Below are 16,570 nucleotides of genomic sequence, written 5' to 3'. Positions count from 1 at the left end.
TGATGCCATGATGTTTTGGAGGATCAGTTGAAAGAATATTTCCCACTGCCAAAACCTTCCTCAGGAAGGAGGCACATTCCCACCCCCCTTACAGACACACACACACACACACACACACACACACACACACACACACACACACACACACACACAGAAGTGCACCTCATGCACACATCATGACTGCTACCTCCAGCCAGAATGCCACTATCAAGCAGAGGCAGTTATCTGGTTTGGTGGGGAAGGACAGCAGGGAAAGGGTGGGGGAGGGAAGTGAGCACTGGCTGATGGACCATGCAAGGAACAGTGTCAGGAGTCTGTGGGTGAGGGAGGCAGGTGGAAGTGGGAAGCAGAAAATGGGAAAGACCAGTGGGTGCATTGGCAGAGAGTGGCGCGTAGTAAGGGTGAGGGGACAAGAATTAGGAGGAGGGGAACATAACATGCTTGAATTCAATGGCTACTTCACAACCCTGGCCACCTGGATCCTCCCCTCAACAACCAGCTTTTCTGAACAGGTGGGGTTATCCCTACAACAAATTATCTGCTCTCAAAATCATTCCAGCTGCAACCTATGGTAACCTGCTGTCCTCAAACCATCCATCCAATGGTTCCCACCCCCTCTGTCCTACCATCTCATCTCAAGTCACATCCCCTTAACCTCATTGTGTGCTGCTCTCTGCTGACACACCACTGATCTTTTTTTCTTTTTCTACTCCCCTTCTTTTGCACTCCCTCCCCCACCCCTCCCACCTACACAGTCTAACCACACTGAACCTAGCAGCCTTGTCTTGCCACCAAGAAGTCCCTGCCTGTTCCACCAGGCAACAATCGCTTCTTTCCCTCCACCAGTATCCTGCCGTCGCTGCACCTTCCCCACCCCACTCCTGCTTCTGTTTGACATAATTGCACTGTGGCCGGAGATAATGGTCAAGTGAGCATAGGGTGTGTGTTTTCTTCCTGAAGAAGGCTTTGGTCAGAAGCTTAATGTGTAACAGTATTTTCATTGCAGCTGCCTGCAACTCACTGTCATCTTTAGGGTGAGTAGCAATCTATCCTTTTCATAATATTGTCAGTCACTGAATTACCCATATGACATAATGTGTACTCAAACTTCCTTGGATGAGGTAGTTCCCCACGGAGGTCCTGAACAGCTCATCAGTCTCCGGCACCATACAATGTCTAGTACGAAGAGTGCACTACTATTTCCAATGAAATAGATAATAAGTTAGTAACTCCTGGTAACGCTTGTAATTTTTTGTCTATACCATGAACATTGGATCCTAAAGGATCTGAAGTTCCTAATCCAAATCCTGCCTTACTGTTATCTGACAAATTCCTTCACTCAGTGAGAAAATCCTTTATCACATGGTATTTGTTGCTTAGATTATATGTATAAATGCATGATGTGGTGCAGGGCTGACTTGTCATCAAACTTCCTTTTTGTGTTTGATACCTGAAGTCCCAATTACTTCAGAACATCGAAACTATGTTCCTGAAATAATTTTTCCCATTTCAGGAACTGTGCATCAACAGCAGGGATTGCTGTGCTCATCCCCACATGACTGTAGATTGTAACACAGCTCTCACCTTTCCCTGGTCATTGACATCATAGTTGAGGTGGTCGATGACAGAAGCACCCTCCTCATCCATCTCAAAGCCCACCTCTGAGGCCAACTCCCTTAGCACATCCCCAGAACTGGAACTGCCAGCCACCAATACATTTCCTAGAAATGAAGATCCACATTAAGTTGTTCATAACACTGACACTGAATCACTTTCATACTGTACACAAATTTAGTAAATATTGCCAGAGATGAAAAACAATCATTAATCAGTGGCCACTGACAGAAGCACAATAGATAAATATGCACAGCTGATGAAAGATCGTAATTCGCATCTGCTTAGGTTTTAAACATTAAATTAAGAATTCAGTTGGCATGAATCACATTTCCCCTCAGGAAATGTACAGTACAGAAGTACTACTGATTTTATTATGAAACAGGCCTGGTAATACCAGATATATAAATGATCAAAACCAGACCTCAAAATAATCTTAAAATTGGAATACAAGGCCTTCACAGCAAAAATGACTTATGACCTGATACTATTGTGATCATAAGAGCTGGTTCTTGCTTATTTTTTCTACGATGATAATCACACATTGAGAACACACGAAAGTGCATTCTCTTCTTTAGGTATGTTGTAACATAAAAAAGTCAGTTTTGTAAAAAAAAAATAATACTTACCCCCACCATCTATGAATTCAGTTATTGATTCAACACTTAGTGATCCACCAAATTCCTCAACAGAGGGTGCAAAGATAATCAAGTGCTTATACAGAAATTCCCCATACTTTGACAAGACCAATCCAGCATCATCAGCTGACTTGAATGTTAAAGTGTACCCACGTTCTGTGGAGAAAAAAAACAGATTAGAGAAAAATGAGAGGGAAACATTTATGTAAATTTCAACACACAATTTCGTGCTCAAATATACAAATTAAAATGATTCAGATACTTGAATTAAACTTAGAATATGTACATGTTTAATGCTATGTTTACCACTTTTCTAATGGCATAGGCAGAACTTACAGAAAATTAACAAAAATGAGAAAAGGCAAACACCCACCTATAGACTGACATGTGGTGCACAGACATGTACAGGGCAAAAACTTAACTAGTTTCCGAGCCATCCATCTCTCTGTAGTGCAAGTACATACACCCCCCACCCCCAAGCCCCAACCCCCCTCCCCGGCCTCAGAGAGAGAGAGAGAGAGAGAGAGAGAGAGAGAGAGAGAGAGAGAGAGAGAGAGAGAGAGAGAGAGAGAGAGAGAGACTAGAGCACTATGCTGGAAAGAATGGTTTCTGTACACAAGCCAAAGAGAAGAGTTATTTTTTATTATTATTATTTCAGGTTTGAAAGGGTAATAGTCCCTTGTTCCACTGGGAATTCACGTAAAATGAGAAAAACAAAAATGGTCCCCTTCAGAGCCTTTTGGCCTAGTTTTTGTGGTTGAAAATTTGTGTGATAGTATCTTAAGCCAGATGGTTAAAAATGAGATGAAACCAGGCCACTTAAAACAGTAGCTGGTCGTAGGTAACGAATGTCAGTGTGGAAGAAGTCCCACCGGGAGACTCCCCACAGTAGATATTTGTGGAGGGAAGTGCACTTTTCAATCGTCCCACATCAACATAATCAAAGTACACACTAAGCAGCTCATCAGACTCAGTACGACTAGAGTTGAGTGACGAAATGAAGATTTGTATGGGCTAGAGAGGTAATTATCTTAAACTATTAGATAAATAGTAAATAATAATTTAAAAACACATGACAACGCAGGGGGAGAAGGTAGTCTGAGGCCTTTCAGGGCACAGGCCACAGTGAGAGGTGCTCCTTCTACACCCACCACTGAATCTAACATTTAGGTGCATTAAACTGTGTTATAATAGCCATTTTCCCCTCAGGAAATGTACAAAATTTTTAGCTGCTACCCCATTGCCGTCAAGTGCCTGGACAGGAAGGTAGACGGGTTCATGGCTTGTGTGGGAATATGTACTATCAGAGGACTACCACAGGCGCAATGGGTAAGTCCTCTTACCATGAAAGGAACTTGTTGGTAAGTCTGGTATGGCCAAAATGTAGGCAGCACATTACAAATACATCTTTTCGAGAGGCTTGGAAAGAAATGTTCCGTGACCTGGTGGTCCCCTTGACCACCCTCAGCTTGCTGAGACTTGCGGTAGCCTGCCATTACATTTCCCTGGCTTTCAAAATTTGATGTCTCTGTTGCAACTGTAGTTCTGCCTGCCACCATAGCTGAGTGGACAGCATGCCAGATTGTCATGCCGGGGGGCCCGGGTTCAATTCCCGGCTGGGTTGGAGATTCTCTCCACTCATGAACTGGATGTTTGTGTAATAATAATAATAATAATAATAATAATAATAATAATAATAATCATCATAATAATAATCATCATCATCATCATCATCATCATCATCAACGCTCAAGTCACTGAAGTGGCGTCACCTCAAAACACTTGCACTAGGCGATCAGGTCTACCCGCCGGGAGGCCCTCACCACAAGACATTTCATTTCAACTGTAGTTCTGTGCTTGGTACTCAAAGTTCAGGTCTTTTCTCCTGTGCAGTAAGTTTCTTTCCCAATAAACCAAAGTGGCTCAGTGTCCAGATAAATTTTACGATCATTCCGGAGTTGTGAATGTCAATTAATATGTCTTGAATGTTAGCAATCAAAAATTTCTGCAATAGCACCGATATAGCTCCCTTGTATAAAGTTCATGAAGTCACTACACACCATGATATACTTTGTTGTGAGAGTTTTAATGAGTGACTGCCATGCTGAAGGACTGGAAGATGACCACAGGACAGATCAAATGAGCAAGTTAAATTTGAACGTGACTGTTGTGAATTACCAGGTCAATTGGGGAAGAGTGAACCACTTGCATCTTGTGATGTTCCTGATACAGTAGAAGCCTGAGAGATGAGAGAAAGCCCATTGCATCTCATGTCTGTAGAATCTTAAATGATATTTCTCACACATAATTATGCAAAACACAGCTTGCTTTGATAATGTCAATTGCAAACTGTTCTCGAATATCCACCAGGTGAACCAAATTTCTCCACTTATCTGGTAGAATGCCAAACAAGCATTCTATGGACCTAAACCACCTAGCCCGAGACAGTTGATACAGTTTCTTTTTTTATTTGTTGTACTCATTCCTCGATAAGGACATATTAAATTTTCAGAAATACCAAATGCCTCATTTCCAACAATGATGTATGGCATCAGTACTCCGTTGTTTGACATGGGGCTTCTCTCAGGTATCCATAAACTTTCATTGAGACTTTTTCATGCAAAACTGATTGCTTAAAAACAGGTGATGCACATCATTTTCTGTATACAACACCTATGTAAGTGAACTTATAATCATGGAAAAATAATTATTATAGCAAAATGAGACTGTATACTGTGGCTTTGCATTTCTAGAAGACAAAGGGTAAACAATTATTGTATCTTCCACATCCTCCTTGCTGAGCTGATCTGTGACTACCGACTGTCAGCTGGCTGCCCAACATTTTGGCTGCCCCAGCCAGGTTACAGAAACAATGTTCACCAGGGCATGATAGACCTTATTCCTTCCAAATGTGTCCATTTTATCACTGCTGAACAGCAGTGATGTCACCCATTACATGCAGCACAAATTTAAACCACAGATAGTGAATGATTACAGTCTAACTGTTTTTGCAGTTTACATTCACAATGGGGGGGGGGGAGGGGGGGGGGGGGGAAATGCTAATAATGACAGCTCATGTGACAAGTACACTGGTGCAAAAACTGGTTTTTGAATTTTTATCATATCATTATATACAACAAGAATAATAAAAAGGTACAGAAGTGCAACTTTTAGTGAGAATAAGTCCCAGACAATGCCATTAGGCCTAGACAATATGCATAATATTAAGTAATCTGTATTGTAGCTGGACACAAAAAAATTAATTGCTTAAAAGCTTTCAAACTCTATCGATTCAAGATTAGGGAGCCAAGATACCAAGTTTGATAAATGCAAGCATTGTTCACAAGTTTTGAGCAGTCACCAGAACAACCACACTGGTGTCAGACAGGCACAGTATAAAAACACTCTGATAGGATCTCCCATCTGAATTTTTAAAATACAGAACTAATATAAAAAAGTGATGGAGTGGTTGAATGTCGGTATGCACAACAAAAAAGCAATTATTTATGCCCTTTTTGCACAAAAAGACTTTGTTTCCGCAGTTCGTACTATGAGGGCGTATAAAGAAGAGTTGTCATCCCATTCATGAACTGATCCACATACTTTAAACGAACTGTGTGTATATCTAGTTTCACAAGTGTCAATTTTAAGTTTAATGTTGCTGCAACATGTTCTTCAATTTGTGACAGCTATGACTATGGTACGTGTCCCACGTAAAGTGATTGAATATGACCAGGCAAGAATAATGGATCCTACGATCCAAGAACCAAGATCCTCATGAAAACATCTTACGTACTGGCTCTGTATCGCATCGGCTTCTTTATATACACTGCATTTACAGCGCGTTTCATATTGAGACTAAAATGTGTCCTCTTTCCTAACGCAACTAAAATTTATAAATTTCCAGACTCCTGAAGTACCTGTACGTAATATTTCTCCCAATCGCATACATTTTCGCCTTTCAGGCGTGATCAGACAGATATAATACTGACGATGCCGGTTAACTCACCCTGCAATGATTTAAAGAACATAGAATGTGTTTCCTTTATTGCAAGATTATCCAACAGCACAAGAGTTTCCCCGCCAGCATTTGCGTAGGCAAATAAAGCCGACGCGCCAATAATTAACAGGTTAAGAAGTCTACCGCCCATCCTTGTGGAACTGCTACACAACCACAACATACACGTCTACTGCACGCAGCAAAGATAATACTACTTCAGCGTGTTTGCGACACGTGGTTCTCCCCATGGAGGTATACCTCCATGGTTCTCCCGGCCCGGCTACCCGCAACGATGTCTGCGCATCCAACAGATACCTGCAAATGTGCTGTGTTCACACGACACAAGTCCCAATCTACTGTTCGCCCACTATTTATCAGCGTAGAAAAAAAATCACAGAGCCAAGCAACTAAGTTCTCGTAATCTCAAACTTTATTTCATTTCTTTATAAATAGAGGAAATTCTGCTATGGTCTTCGTTTACAACTTGCGTTGTAAAACCACTGCAAACAAAATGCAAGAAACAGAAAGACCGATCAAAATTGTCTAGACATGGCTGCTTAAAGGCCCGTCCACACGCAACGATCTGTCTGCGCAAATATCCGCGCACATAACATCTGCGCAGACAGATCGTTGCGTGTGGACAGAAGATTTGCACCAACCTAAGGTGTGCGCAAACCTGGAAGTTGGAGTTGAGGTTCGAGCGAAGCCTCTCAAATCTGTGGGTTCAAACCACATCTGCGCAGACAAGTTGGAGCGTGTGAACAGGAGATCGCCGCAAATCTGGCGCGAAACAGCTGTTTGCTCAGTATTTGTACGCACAGGGCATTAAAATGGCTTATACTCGTCAGTCTTCTCGAGAGTTTGTAAGTGAATTCATTGAAATATATAGAAACCACCCATGTTTGTGTAAAGGCCCGTCCACACGCAACGATCTGTCTGCGCAAATGTCTGCGCACATCACATCTGCGCAGACAGATCGTTGCGTGTGAACAGAAGATTTGCACCAACCTGAGGTGTGTGCAAACCTGGAAGTTGGAGTTGGAGGTTGAAACCTCTCAAATCTCGTCGGTTCAAACCACATCTGCGCAGACAAGTTGGAGCGTGTGGACAGGAGATCGTCGCAAATCTAGCGCGAAACAGCTGTTTGCTCAGTCTAGTGTTTGTATGTGTGTGCACAGGGCATTAAAATGGCTGATACTCGTCAGTGTTCTCGAGAGTTTGTAAGTGAATTCATTGAAATATACAGAAACCACCCATGTTTGTGGAAGATTAAAAGTAAAGAATATAGTGATCGAGACAAAAAGACAGCAGCATACAATGCTCTAATTGAAAAATTGCGGGCAGTTGGCGCCTCGGCAAACAGAGAAACGGTAATAAAAAAATAATTTCGTTGCGAACTGGCGAAATTATTTGCGGATGGATGTTGAAACTTATAATTATCTCTTAAAGCATGTAACCCCTCATATTATGAGAAAAATACTTGTATGAGAAGGGAAATTTCTCCTCATGAACGCCTAGCAGTAACATTAAGATTCCTAGCAACAGGAAGGAGCTACAATGATTTGGAATTTTCATCTGCAATATCGAAACAAGCATTGAGTGAAATAATACCCAACACATGTGAAGCTATTTACGCTTTCCTGAAAGATGAGTTCATGAAGGCAAGTCAAGTAAATTAGTCTGTCAGCGAACTGTTTACCGAAAAGAGTTATCCAAAGTTCAGAAATCTAGAAGACCTGGTGTAGGAGTAGATCAAGTATACCAGCCAACGTTATGGTATTTTGATCTACTTGGCTTTCTTAGTGATCAAGAAACGCCAAGACCAAGCAGGAGTACAATTGAAGATGAAATTGGAGTGCCAATGTGCGAGGAAATGGAACACGAGGTTATGTAAAACAAAACAGGTTCGCCCTGCAACTCTCGCAGTAAATTTACGTGAGAAAACTGCTTTCGCTTTAGCAGCCACTGTCTGCACCATTTTGACCGCTTTCTCTGTTTCCTGCGGTTGGTCTGAATGTTTTTTGCAACACAAGTTGCGAACACAGACCACAACAGAACTTCCTCCATTTCTATTTTTCAAAATAACTGAATTAAATTTTGACGTTTTTGGGGAGCGTAGTCGCTTGCCACTGATATTTCTTTTCTACACCGACAGATGGCGGGCGAGTAGTAGATTGGGGTTTGTGTCGTGTGAACACACCACATTTGCAGCGATCTTTTGCATGTACAGACATCTGCGCCGATGTCTGCGCAGACAGATCGTTGCGTGTGGACCGGGCTTAAGATTAAAAGTAAAGAATATAGTGACCGAGACAAAAAGACAGCAGCGTACAATGCTCTAATTGAAAAATTGCGGGCAGTTTACACCTCGGCAAACAGAGAAACAGTAATAATAATAAAAATTCGGTGCTAACTCTGTCTAGAATTCAGAGTGGAGTTTTGTATCCTGTAACAAAAGTTTGTAACAGGTTGCTTCTACACAGTAGCGAACTGAAAATGCCTACTCAGAAACAAAGTAAGCCATAGCTCATTGGCCATGTAGGTATATAATCTCCAATAATATAGGCCTACTGTTTTTCAAACACGTCTACAACACCAAAAATATTATCTGTAACTTGGCAGACTTAATTTACTTGACTTGCCTTCATGAACTCATCCTTCAGGACAGCGTAAATAGCTTCACATGTGCTGGGTATTATTTCACCCAACGCTTGTTTCGATATTGCAGTTGAAAATTTCAAATCATTGTAGCTCCTTCCTGTTGCTAGGAATCTTAATGTTACCGCCAGCCGTTCATGAGGAGAAATTGCCCTTCTCATACAAGTATTTTTTCTCATAATATGAGGGGTTACAAGCTTTAAGAGATAATTATAAGTTTCGACAGCCATCCGCAAATAATTTCGCCAGTCGTTGGGTTCGCCCTGCAACTCTCGCAGTAAATTTACGTGAGAAAACTGCTTTCGCTTTAGCGGCCACTGTCTACACCATTTTTACCGCTTTCTCTGTTTCCTGCGGTTGGTCTGAATGTTTTTTGCAACACAAGTTGCGAACACAGACCACAACAGAACTTCCTCCATTTCTGTATTTCAAAATAACTGAATTAAATTTTTGACGTTTACGGGGAGCGTAATCGCTTGCCACTGATATTTCTTTTCTACACCGACAGATGGCGGGCGAGTAGTAGATTGGAGTTTGTGTCGTGTGAACACACCACATTTGCAGCGATCTTTCGCATGTACAGATATCTGCGCCGATGTCTGCGCAGACAGATCGTTGCGTGTGGACCGGGCTTAAGCATTGGCAGTTTCGGCATATAAATTTACTTTACGTGTTGTAGGGAGAATTCGACGAGTGGTTTAATTATTTTCGGATGGATTTGGAAACGTACGAGGGTTATTCCAAAAGTAAGGTCCGATTCGCCGTAACTATTGAAATTTGGCGCCAATGACAAAACACGCATGCGCGCCGACTCCCGGCAAGCCTTGCGCGTCAAACGCCGCCATTCGCTTTGTTACTGTTGCTGAGTGTAGTTCACAGTGTCACTTTACAATGTTTAAGACAATTGATCAGCCCGCCGATTGTGAAGTAAGGGCAGTGATACGGTTTTTGTCTGCAAGAAACAATTCAGCGGCGGAAATCCATCGGCAGATTACTGAAGTGTACGGTCCTAACATAATGAGCGACAGTAAAGTGCGCAAGTGGGTGCGAGCTTTTAATGAAGGACGGGATAATGTGCACGATGAACCACGGTGTGGCCGACCATCAGTGATTTCAGACGATTTGGTCAATGCGGTTGACAAAAAAATTCTTGAAGATCGCCGATTCACTATTACAGACGTAGACATGCATTTTCCGAATGTGAGTAGAACAACTTTGTACAGAATTGTGTCTGAACATTTGAAGTTTCAGAAATTGTGTGCCCGTTGGGTTCCCAGGCTGCTTACTGACCCCCAACGAATGAAAAGAATGGCTTTTGCTCTTGATTTTTTGGAGTGATATCATAAGGAAGGTGACAGTCTTTTAGACAATGTTGTCACAGGGGATGAGACATGGGTTTCTCACATCACTCCAGAGTCTAAACGTCAGTCAATGCAATGGCGTCACACGTCATCGCCAGTCAAGGTCAAGGCAAAGCAGACAATCTCAACACGTAAGGTTATGGCGACTGTGTTCTGGGATAGACGTGGAGTATTGTTAGTCGACTTTATGGAGAGAGGAACAACGATTAATAAAGCCGCCTACTGCGCTACCCTGACTAAACTTCGACGTGCAATCCAGAATAAGCGACGTGGTCTTTTGTCGTCTGGAATCTTGTTGTTGCATGACAATGCCAGACCCCACACTGCAAATGAAACGCAAGCTCTGATCAAGAAATTTGGATGGGAACAGATGGACCATCCTCCTTACAGTCCGGACCTGGCGCCAAGTGATTTCCACCTGTTCCGTTACTTAAAGGAGTTTCTCGGCGGCAAGCGCTTCGACACAGATGATGAAGTGAAAGAAGCAGTTAAGGACTGGTTATCGTCACAGGCGGCCGATTTCTATAACATGGGCATTCAAAAGCTTGTTGAACGATGTGACAAATGTTTAAATAAGTATGGAAGTTATGTAGAAAAATAGATAAAGATATAAGGAATGTAAATAAAACAATTGTTTTGAAAAAACATTTTAGTTTTGATTTTTTTTTTATAACCGGACCTTACTTTTGGAATAACCCTCGTATAACTATTTATGACGCTCGTAACTCCTCGTATAATACGGCAAAATACTTGCGTTTGATATCATTTTCTCCACAGCAGCGGCTGATGGCGACGTTCCGATTCAAGTCAACTCAAAGAGCTACAAGAACCTAGAATTTACTACTGCAACTTCGAAACAAGCACTGAGTGAAATCATACCCAACACGTGCAAAATTATTTACCCTGTCTTGAAGGATGATTTCACGAAAGCAATAAAGTATTGTACCTCATTTCTAACAAAGTTACAGATAATATTTTTACAGTTTTAGATGTTTTCGAAATGAGCTACGGTTTAATCTGTTTCTACCTGCCTGAGGTCTTACAGCAACCTATTAAAGACTTTTACACCAGAACATAAAACTCCATTCTTAATTGTAGACAGGGATTCAAAGTTTCTCTGAAAAGTTTTACTTCTAATACTGTGGTAGTGAATTCTACAGTTCACCTCAAAATCACTCTTGTTATGAAGGCACTGTTTCTTCTATTATCAGCTGAATACAATATTCATACTGTACTCTTCTTTAGAGCAAAAATGGTCTACTCTTTTTTGCTACAGTGTTACGTAAGATTCTGGTATATGACAGAACTAAGTGAAAGTATGCTAGCAATTCCCCAACATCAACACATAGCTCTTTGCGATAAACAGTCAGCAACGACTTTTTTAAAATTATAACTTCCTTGTTTACTGTAGGGTCAACCGCTCGTAATTTGTCTATTAAAGAATTATGAGTAGCTGCCTTCTTGTTTCTATCTCTGTATTCCCTCTGTTCGACAATGGACTCCATAGACGAGTGGTGTGTATCTGCTATTCTAAAATTCATTATGCACACACAGAGAAACACTAGAGGTAACAAACAGCTAACTCAGACACATTTAGTCAGCCAGATTTGCGGCGATCACCAGACCACACGCTCCAATGAGCAAGTTTCCTCAAAAGTCCTACTTCACCTTCCAAGTTTGCTCACATCTGCACAAATCTGATGTTCACAAGCAACGACCTGTCTGTGCAGACAGATCGTTGCTTGTGGATGGACCTTAACATGCCGGTGTTTGAGCACACCTTCTGTATTGATAAGGGGCGACCGTGATCGGAGCCCATATGGAAACAACACACATAATTGTCATTAAGAATAACGAAGCGCTTAAAGGGACACTAATTAAAAGAATACAGTATCCCCTCGCTTATATCGACTAGTAGAGCTACGTGAATGTGGAATGGAAAAAACAAGCATTTCGTACAAAATTAACCTGCACAATGTATTAAACATAAATGACCATTACACTGGTTAGTACTGTTATAGCTATAAAAGCAGTATTTGGAATACAGAAGGATTTGTTGCTGTGTTAAGTAAAACACAACACAACACTTAACAAACGAACTCTCTATTTTGTATGCTGATGAGTAAGCAAGATTTCCGCAAGAAATATGTTGGTAACGCTTATAAAGGATAAGAGCATTTTTCCAGGTACTTATAAACTGTCCTCCCTTATTATATACATCTCTTCTGCTACAGCATCTTTCCTGAAGCGTATAAAAACATACCTGAGGAATGCAGTTTTGGAAGAGATACTTTGTTATGTAGCGAATATTTCAGTACAGAAAAAAAGTTCCAGTACAGTTAATGAAAACGCAACTGTTCTATGCAGACATTACCTACAAGTCCACAGCCTTAAAGTACCAAAGCATTTATCTGGTGCACGAGAGATAGGTAAGTTCTATCAGTGAGAAAAGCATGTGATATCTCTACACCTAAATTCCCAACCATGAACGCCACACCTACTATGCTAGCAAATGTAAACCATCAAAACAGTTCTATTGATGCCAGTCAACTGCAGACGATTATGGTCGACGTGTGGGACAGAGCCCATTTCAGTATCCTGAACGAGGTCGCTCCACAACGTGCCATAACCATTTCTCATCGGTTTACAGAAGTACCAGTCGTTTACATAGCGATGTAGTTCAGGAAAACTAAGTAAGGCGACTATCTACAGAGATGGAACCACCACAGATGCAAATCCTGCACATAAAACATACACCAATATGTCAGGAAATCTTATTGATGTCATAACTGGTGACCAAAATTTCAGGGTGCTATTCGACTCTTCTACTTCCTTTTCTGTAATATTTAATGCTTATCTTCATCAGTTTGATGTGAAAACAATTGTGCTGATAGTCACAAATGGGAACTATGTCCAACCCATATGTACATGTATTGGAAGGATAACTCTCAATGACACAATGCAGATCTTCGAAGTTGTCATTGTAGCAGTATGTAGTCACAGTGTTATTTTTGGATGGAAATTTGACAGGCGTCACAAGCAATCATGGACCGTGGAAGATTGAAGCCCAAGATTGATGATCCTATTAAAAAGAGAAACAACTAACAAAGATTGCTCTGGGAAGCTGCATAACATTGAAAATGTTGTTATCCCAATATCATGAATGAGATGTATTCCAGACATCAGTCGATATGCTCAGTTAAAATTTGAAGTTTTTGTCAGTTGCAAAATACTATTCATGCTCTCGGAGGAAATATAGATGCCAATACCGATCATAAGCATTGTAGCTGATCATGGAGAACTTTGGATCAGTAATAATCATCATGAGCAGCCACAAGTAACACAATGTGTGTAGGGACAGCTGAAACAGTTCGGGAGAGCAGCTTATTGACATCGACGAAAAATCAAGCTCTATTACCACTATAGACAACACAGGAGAAGAAGCTATTATCAAACTGTCAATAGGATCTGGCATAACTGTGGAACAACGTCGTTGTGTGACAGCTCTTCTGTGTCAGTTGTAAGATGCTTTCAGATCTGAAGTGGAGAAAAGATAGACCAAGTGGCCCATTGTAAAACACCATATCACATTGGGGATCATCCAGAAGTTTGCCAGCACTCATTAGAGTGTTTCCAGCTCAACGATAGATAATTTGTGAGGAAATGGAAAGTTACTGCAAGGTGCCATCATTGAACTTTCAGAGAGACTTTGGTCCATTCCTGTAGTCCTTGTGACGAAGAAGGATGGGACATGGCGTTTCTGCGATGACTGGTGACGACTGAACGAAATCATGAAGATAGATGCCTATCCATTGCCACACATTGATGACACCCTAAACTGATTCAAAGAAGAGAACTATTTCTCAGCTATGGATGTGAAGGCAGAATACTGGCAAATCAAGGTTAATAAGGCTGACAGGGAAAAGTTTGTGTCTGTAACTCCTGATGGTCTGTATGACTTAAGTTATGCCATATTGTCTATATAATATACTGACCACCTTCAAATGTGTGATGGGCAAAGTACTTCGACACCTTAAATGGTCAATGTGTCTTTGCTATCTAGATGACACTTTTGTTTTTTCGAATACATTTGAAGAACATTTAAGCAGGCTGGCCACCGTGCTGAAATGTGTTCAGACTGCAGGCCTCAACCTGATTCCGAAATTCTGCTTCTTCTCCACCTAAGAAATAAAGATATGCGGCATCCAGCAAGTTGCAATGGAGTCAATCCTGATCAAGAGAAAATAAGAGCAGTCACTGCTTTCCCAACTCCTCAGCACATTTCTGATGTGAGAAGATTTTTCAGAATGTGACTTTTGAATTAAGATACGTTTCTTTCCAGGAACTACAGAGGCAAATGCCGAAGTCACACTGACGTTAGTGGTTGTGGGATAGATACAGTTCTAGTGCAAATTCAGGAAGGTGCTGAAAAGGTAATATGTTTCCAGAGTACTTTCCCTGGCCGCAATGAACCACTCTACAACTGTGTGAAGATATTCTTGCAGTTATTTGGGTCAGCAAGAAGTTTGGGGGAGTTTGCTGGCGAACTATTCATCATTTTGATGGACCACCATTCTCTATGCTGGCTGACTAGTCCAAAGGAACCGTTGGATCTGATGATGAGATGAACACTGATGCTTCAAGATAAGGACGACACAGTGTTATACAAAAGCAGACGCAAACACAGCTATGCTGACTGCCTTTCAAGGAATCCTTTGGCACAACACAGTAGCATGGATGAAATCTCAGTCATCGCTACATTAAATGATGTTGATAAAGAAGATACTGCACTGCTGAAAACCATATAAGGCTTGAAGAAAGAGGACCTGACCAAACGACAACTAAAATTAATAAACAAAGCATTGAATTAGATAAACTATGATCCAATGGGGCAGAAATGGTTGAAAAGTGTTTCCATGATGACACAACATCTGGTCACTGGGATTTGTGAAATCTCTAAACAGAATCAGATACAGATATCAATGGACAGGTCTCTATGGATCCGTTAGATAATGTGTTAGCCACTTTCAGGAGCGCCAATAAGAGAAGCACATGTCACAGTTACCGCCAGGTCATCTGGTACCAAACCCAATTACAGCTGTGCCATTCTGCAGAACTGTATTATCCAACATCTTGGCGATATTCCCAAATTCGACGAACGAGAATCGATGCATAATTATCTGCACTGACTATCTCACCAGCTAGGCTGTCACCAAAACTGTGCCAACAGTTGAGGCTCTGAGAATTACAGGGTTCCTTGTAGAGACATAAATTTGAAGCATGGACGGTCTCTGAACATGAAAAAGTTTTCCAATTTTGACATCACCCACAGGATGACAGCTGCTACCATCAACAATCGAATAGCCCCACAGAAAACTTTAATATAACATTGACTGATGTGCTCCTGAAGCATGTTGATGTCAAACAGAGTGACTGGGATACAATACTGCCCATTGTAACATTCACACACAGCAGAACAAAGTGAGAGGCTTCACACAGTTCCTTCTGCTCAATGGTCGTGAGGCTGATACGAGAATGGATAAACTGTCCCTGTTACATCTGGACGATGTTCAGGATGACTATGTGAGACACCTCATCACTAGAAGTGGAGAAGCTAGGCAGCTGGGACTCATATAGACCGTGGACACCCAGGAGAAAGAATGAGAGCTTTATAATGGCAAGCAACAGTGAAAATCAGTCCCAGTGACATGATATTGATTTTTATGGTTGTACAAGATTTGGGACTATCCGAGAAATTACAATGGGCCTTACAGTATCCTTCGTTGCCTGTGGAGGTCAAATATGAAGTCTAGGATTTGGCCCTAGAAGACAATAGCACTTAAACAACTTCCATTTCTTCCATATGAAGCCTTACTACAATTATATAAACCACATATGAACAGTGAATGTATGTGTGGCTACGTAGTTCTGTTATTTTTCTGTTGATGTTTCATTACAGTGTAGACAGATTTATATTTTGTATCATTATGTGACTTTCTAAATTACATATTTTATGCAATTTTGATTCTTTTGATGTTTAATACAGTACAACTTTTTTAAGAAGAAAAACAAAGAATTCTGTTCATAGGGGGCATCCTTGTCACTTTTGGCAGCAATTTACATCTGCTTAAAGCTTAGCATTGACTTTCGGTTTTATTATGCACTTACTTGGGAAGCGAACAGGACATATGAGTGCGAAGGGTAAGGGTCTACCTTCTTAGTTTAGGCTTCTGCTCTACACAAAGGTTTGTTTTTATAGAGAAAAAGTAGTTTGTAAATAATTCTAATAATTCTTACAT

The 16,570-nt window shown here is 41.1% G+C and overlaps 1 protein-coding gene across 1 annotated transcript in view; it reads right to left on the bottom strand.

Moving 5' to 3' along the window:
- Nucleotides 1–6,460, bottom strand: part of LOC126416552 (dolichyl-diphosphooligosaccharide--protein glycosyltransferase 48 kDa subunit) — a 52,024-nt gene extending 45,564 nt beyond the window's left edge. The window contains exons 1-3 of the mRNA XM_050084297.1: nt 6,262–6,460; nt 2,244–2,408; nt 1,585–1,721 (exon numbers count right to left, since the gene is read on the bottom strand). Of these exons, the coding sequence (XP_049940254.1) occupies nt 1,585–1,721; nt 2,244–2,408; nt 6,262–6,433 (474 nt within the window). The 5' untranslated portion in view covers nt 6,434–6,460. The remainder of the gene's footprint in view (nt 1–1,584; nt 1,722–2,243; nt 2,409–6,261) is intronic.
- Between the last annotated feature and the right edge of the window lie 10,110 nt (nt 6,461–16,570).

The sequence above is a fragment of the Schistocerca serialis genome, chromosome 8 (genome assembly GCF_023864345.2).
Source record: "Schistocerca serialis cubense isolate TAMUIC-IGC-003099 chromosome 8, iqSchSeri2.2, whole genome shotgun sequence".
In the NCBI taxonomy this organism is placed as follows: Eukaryota; Metazoa; Arthropoda; class Insecta; order Orthoptera; family Acrididae; genus Schistocerca; species Schistocerca serialis.
This window is presented reverse-complemented; position numbering and strand designations above follow the sequence as displayed.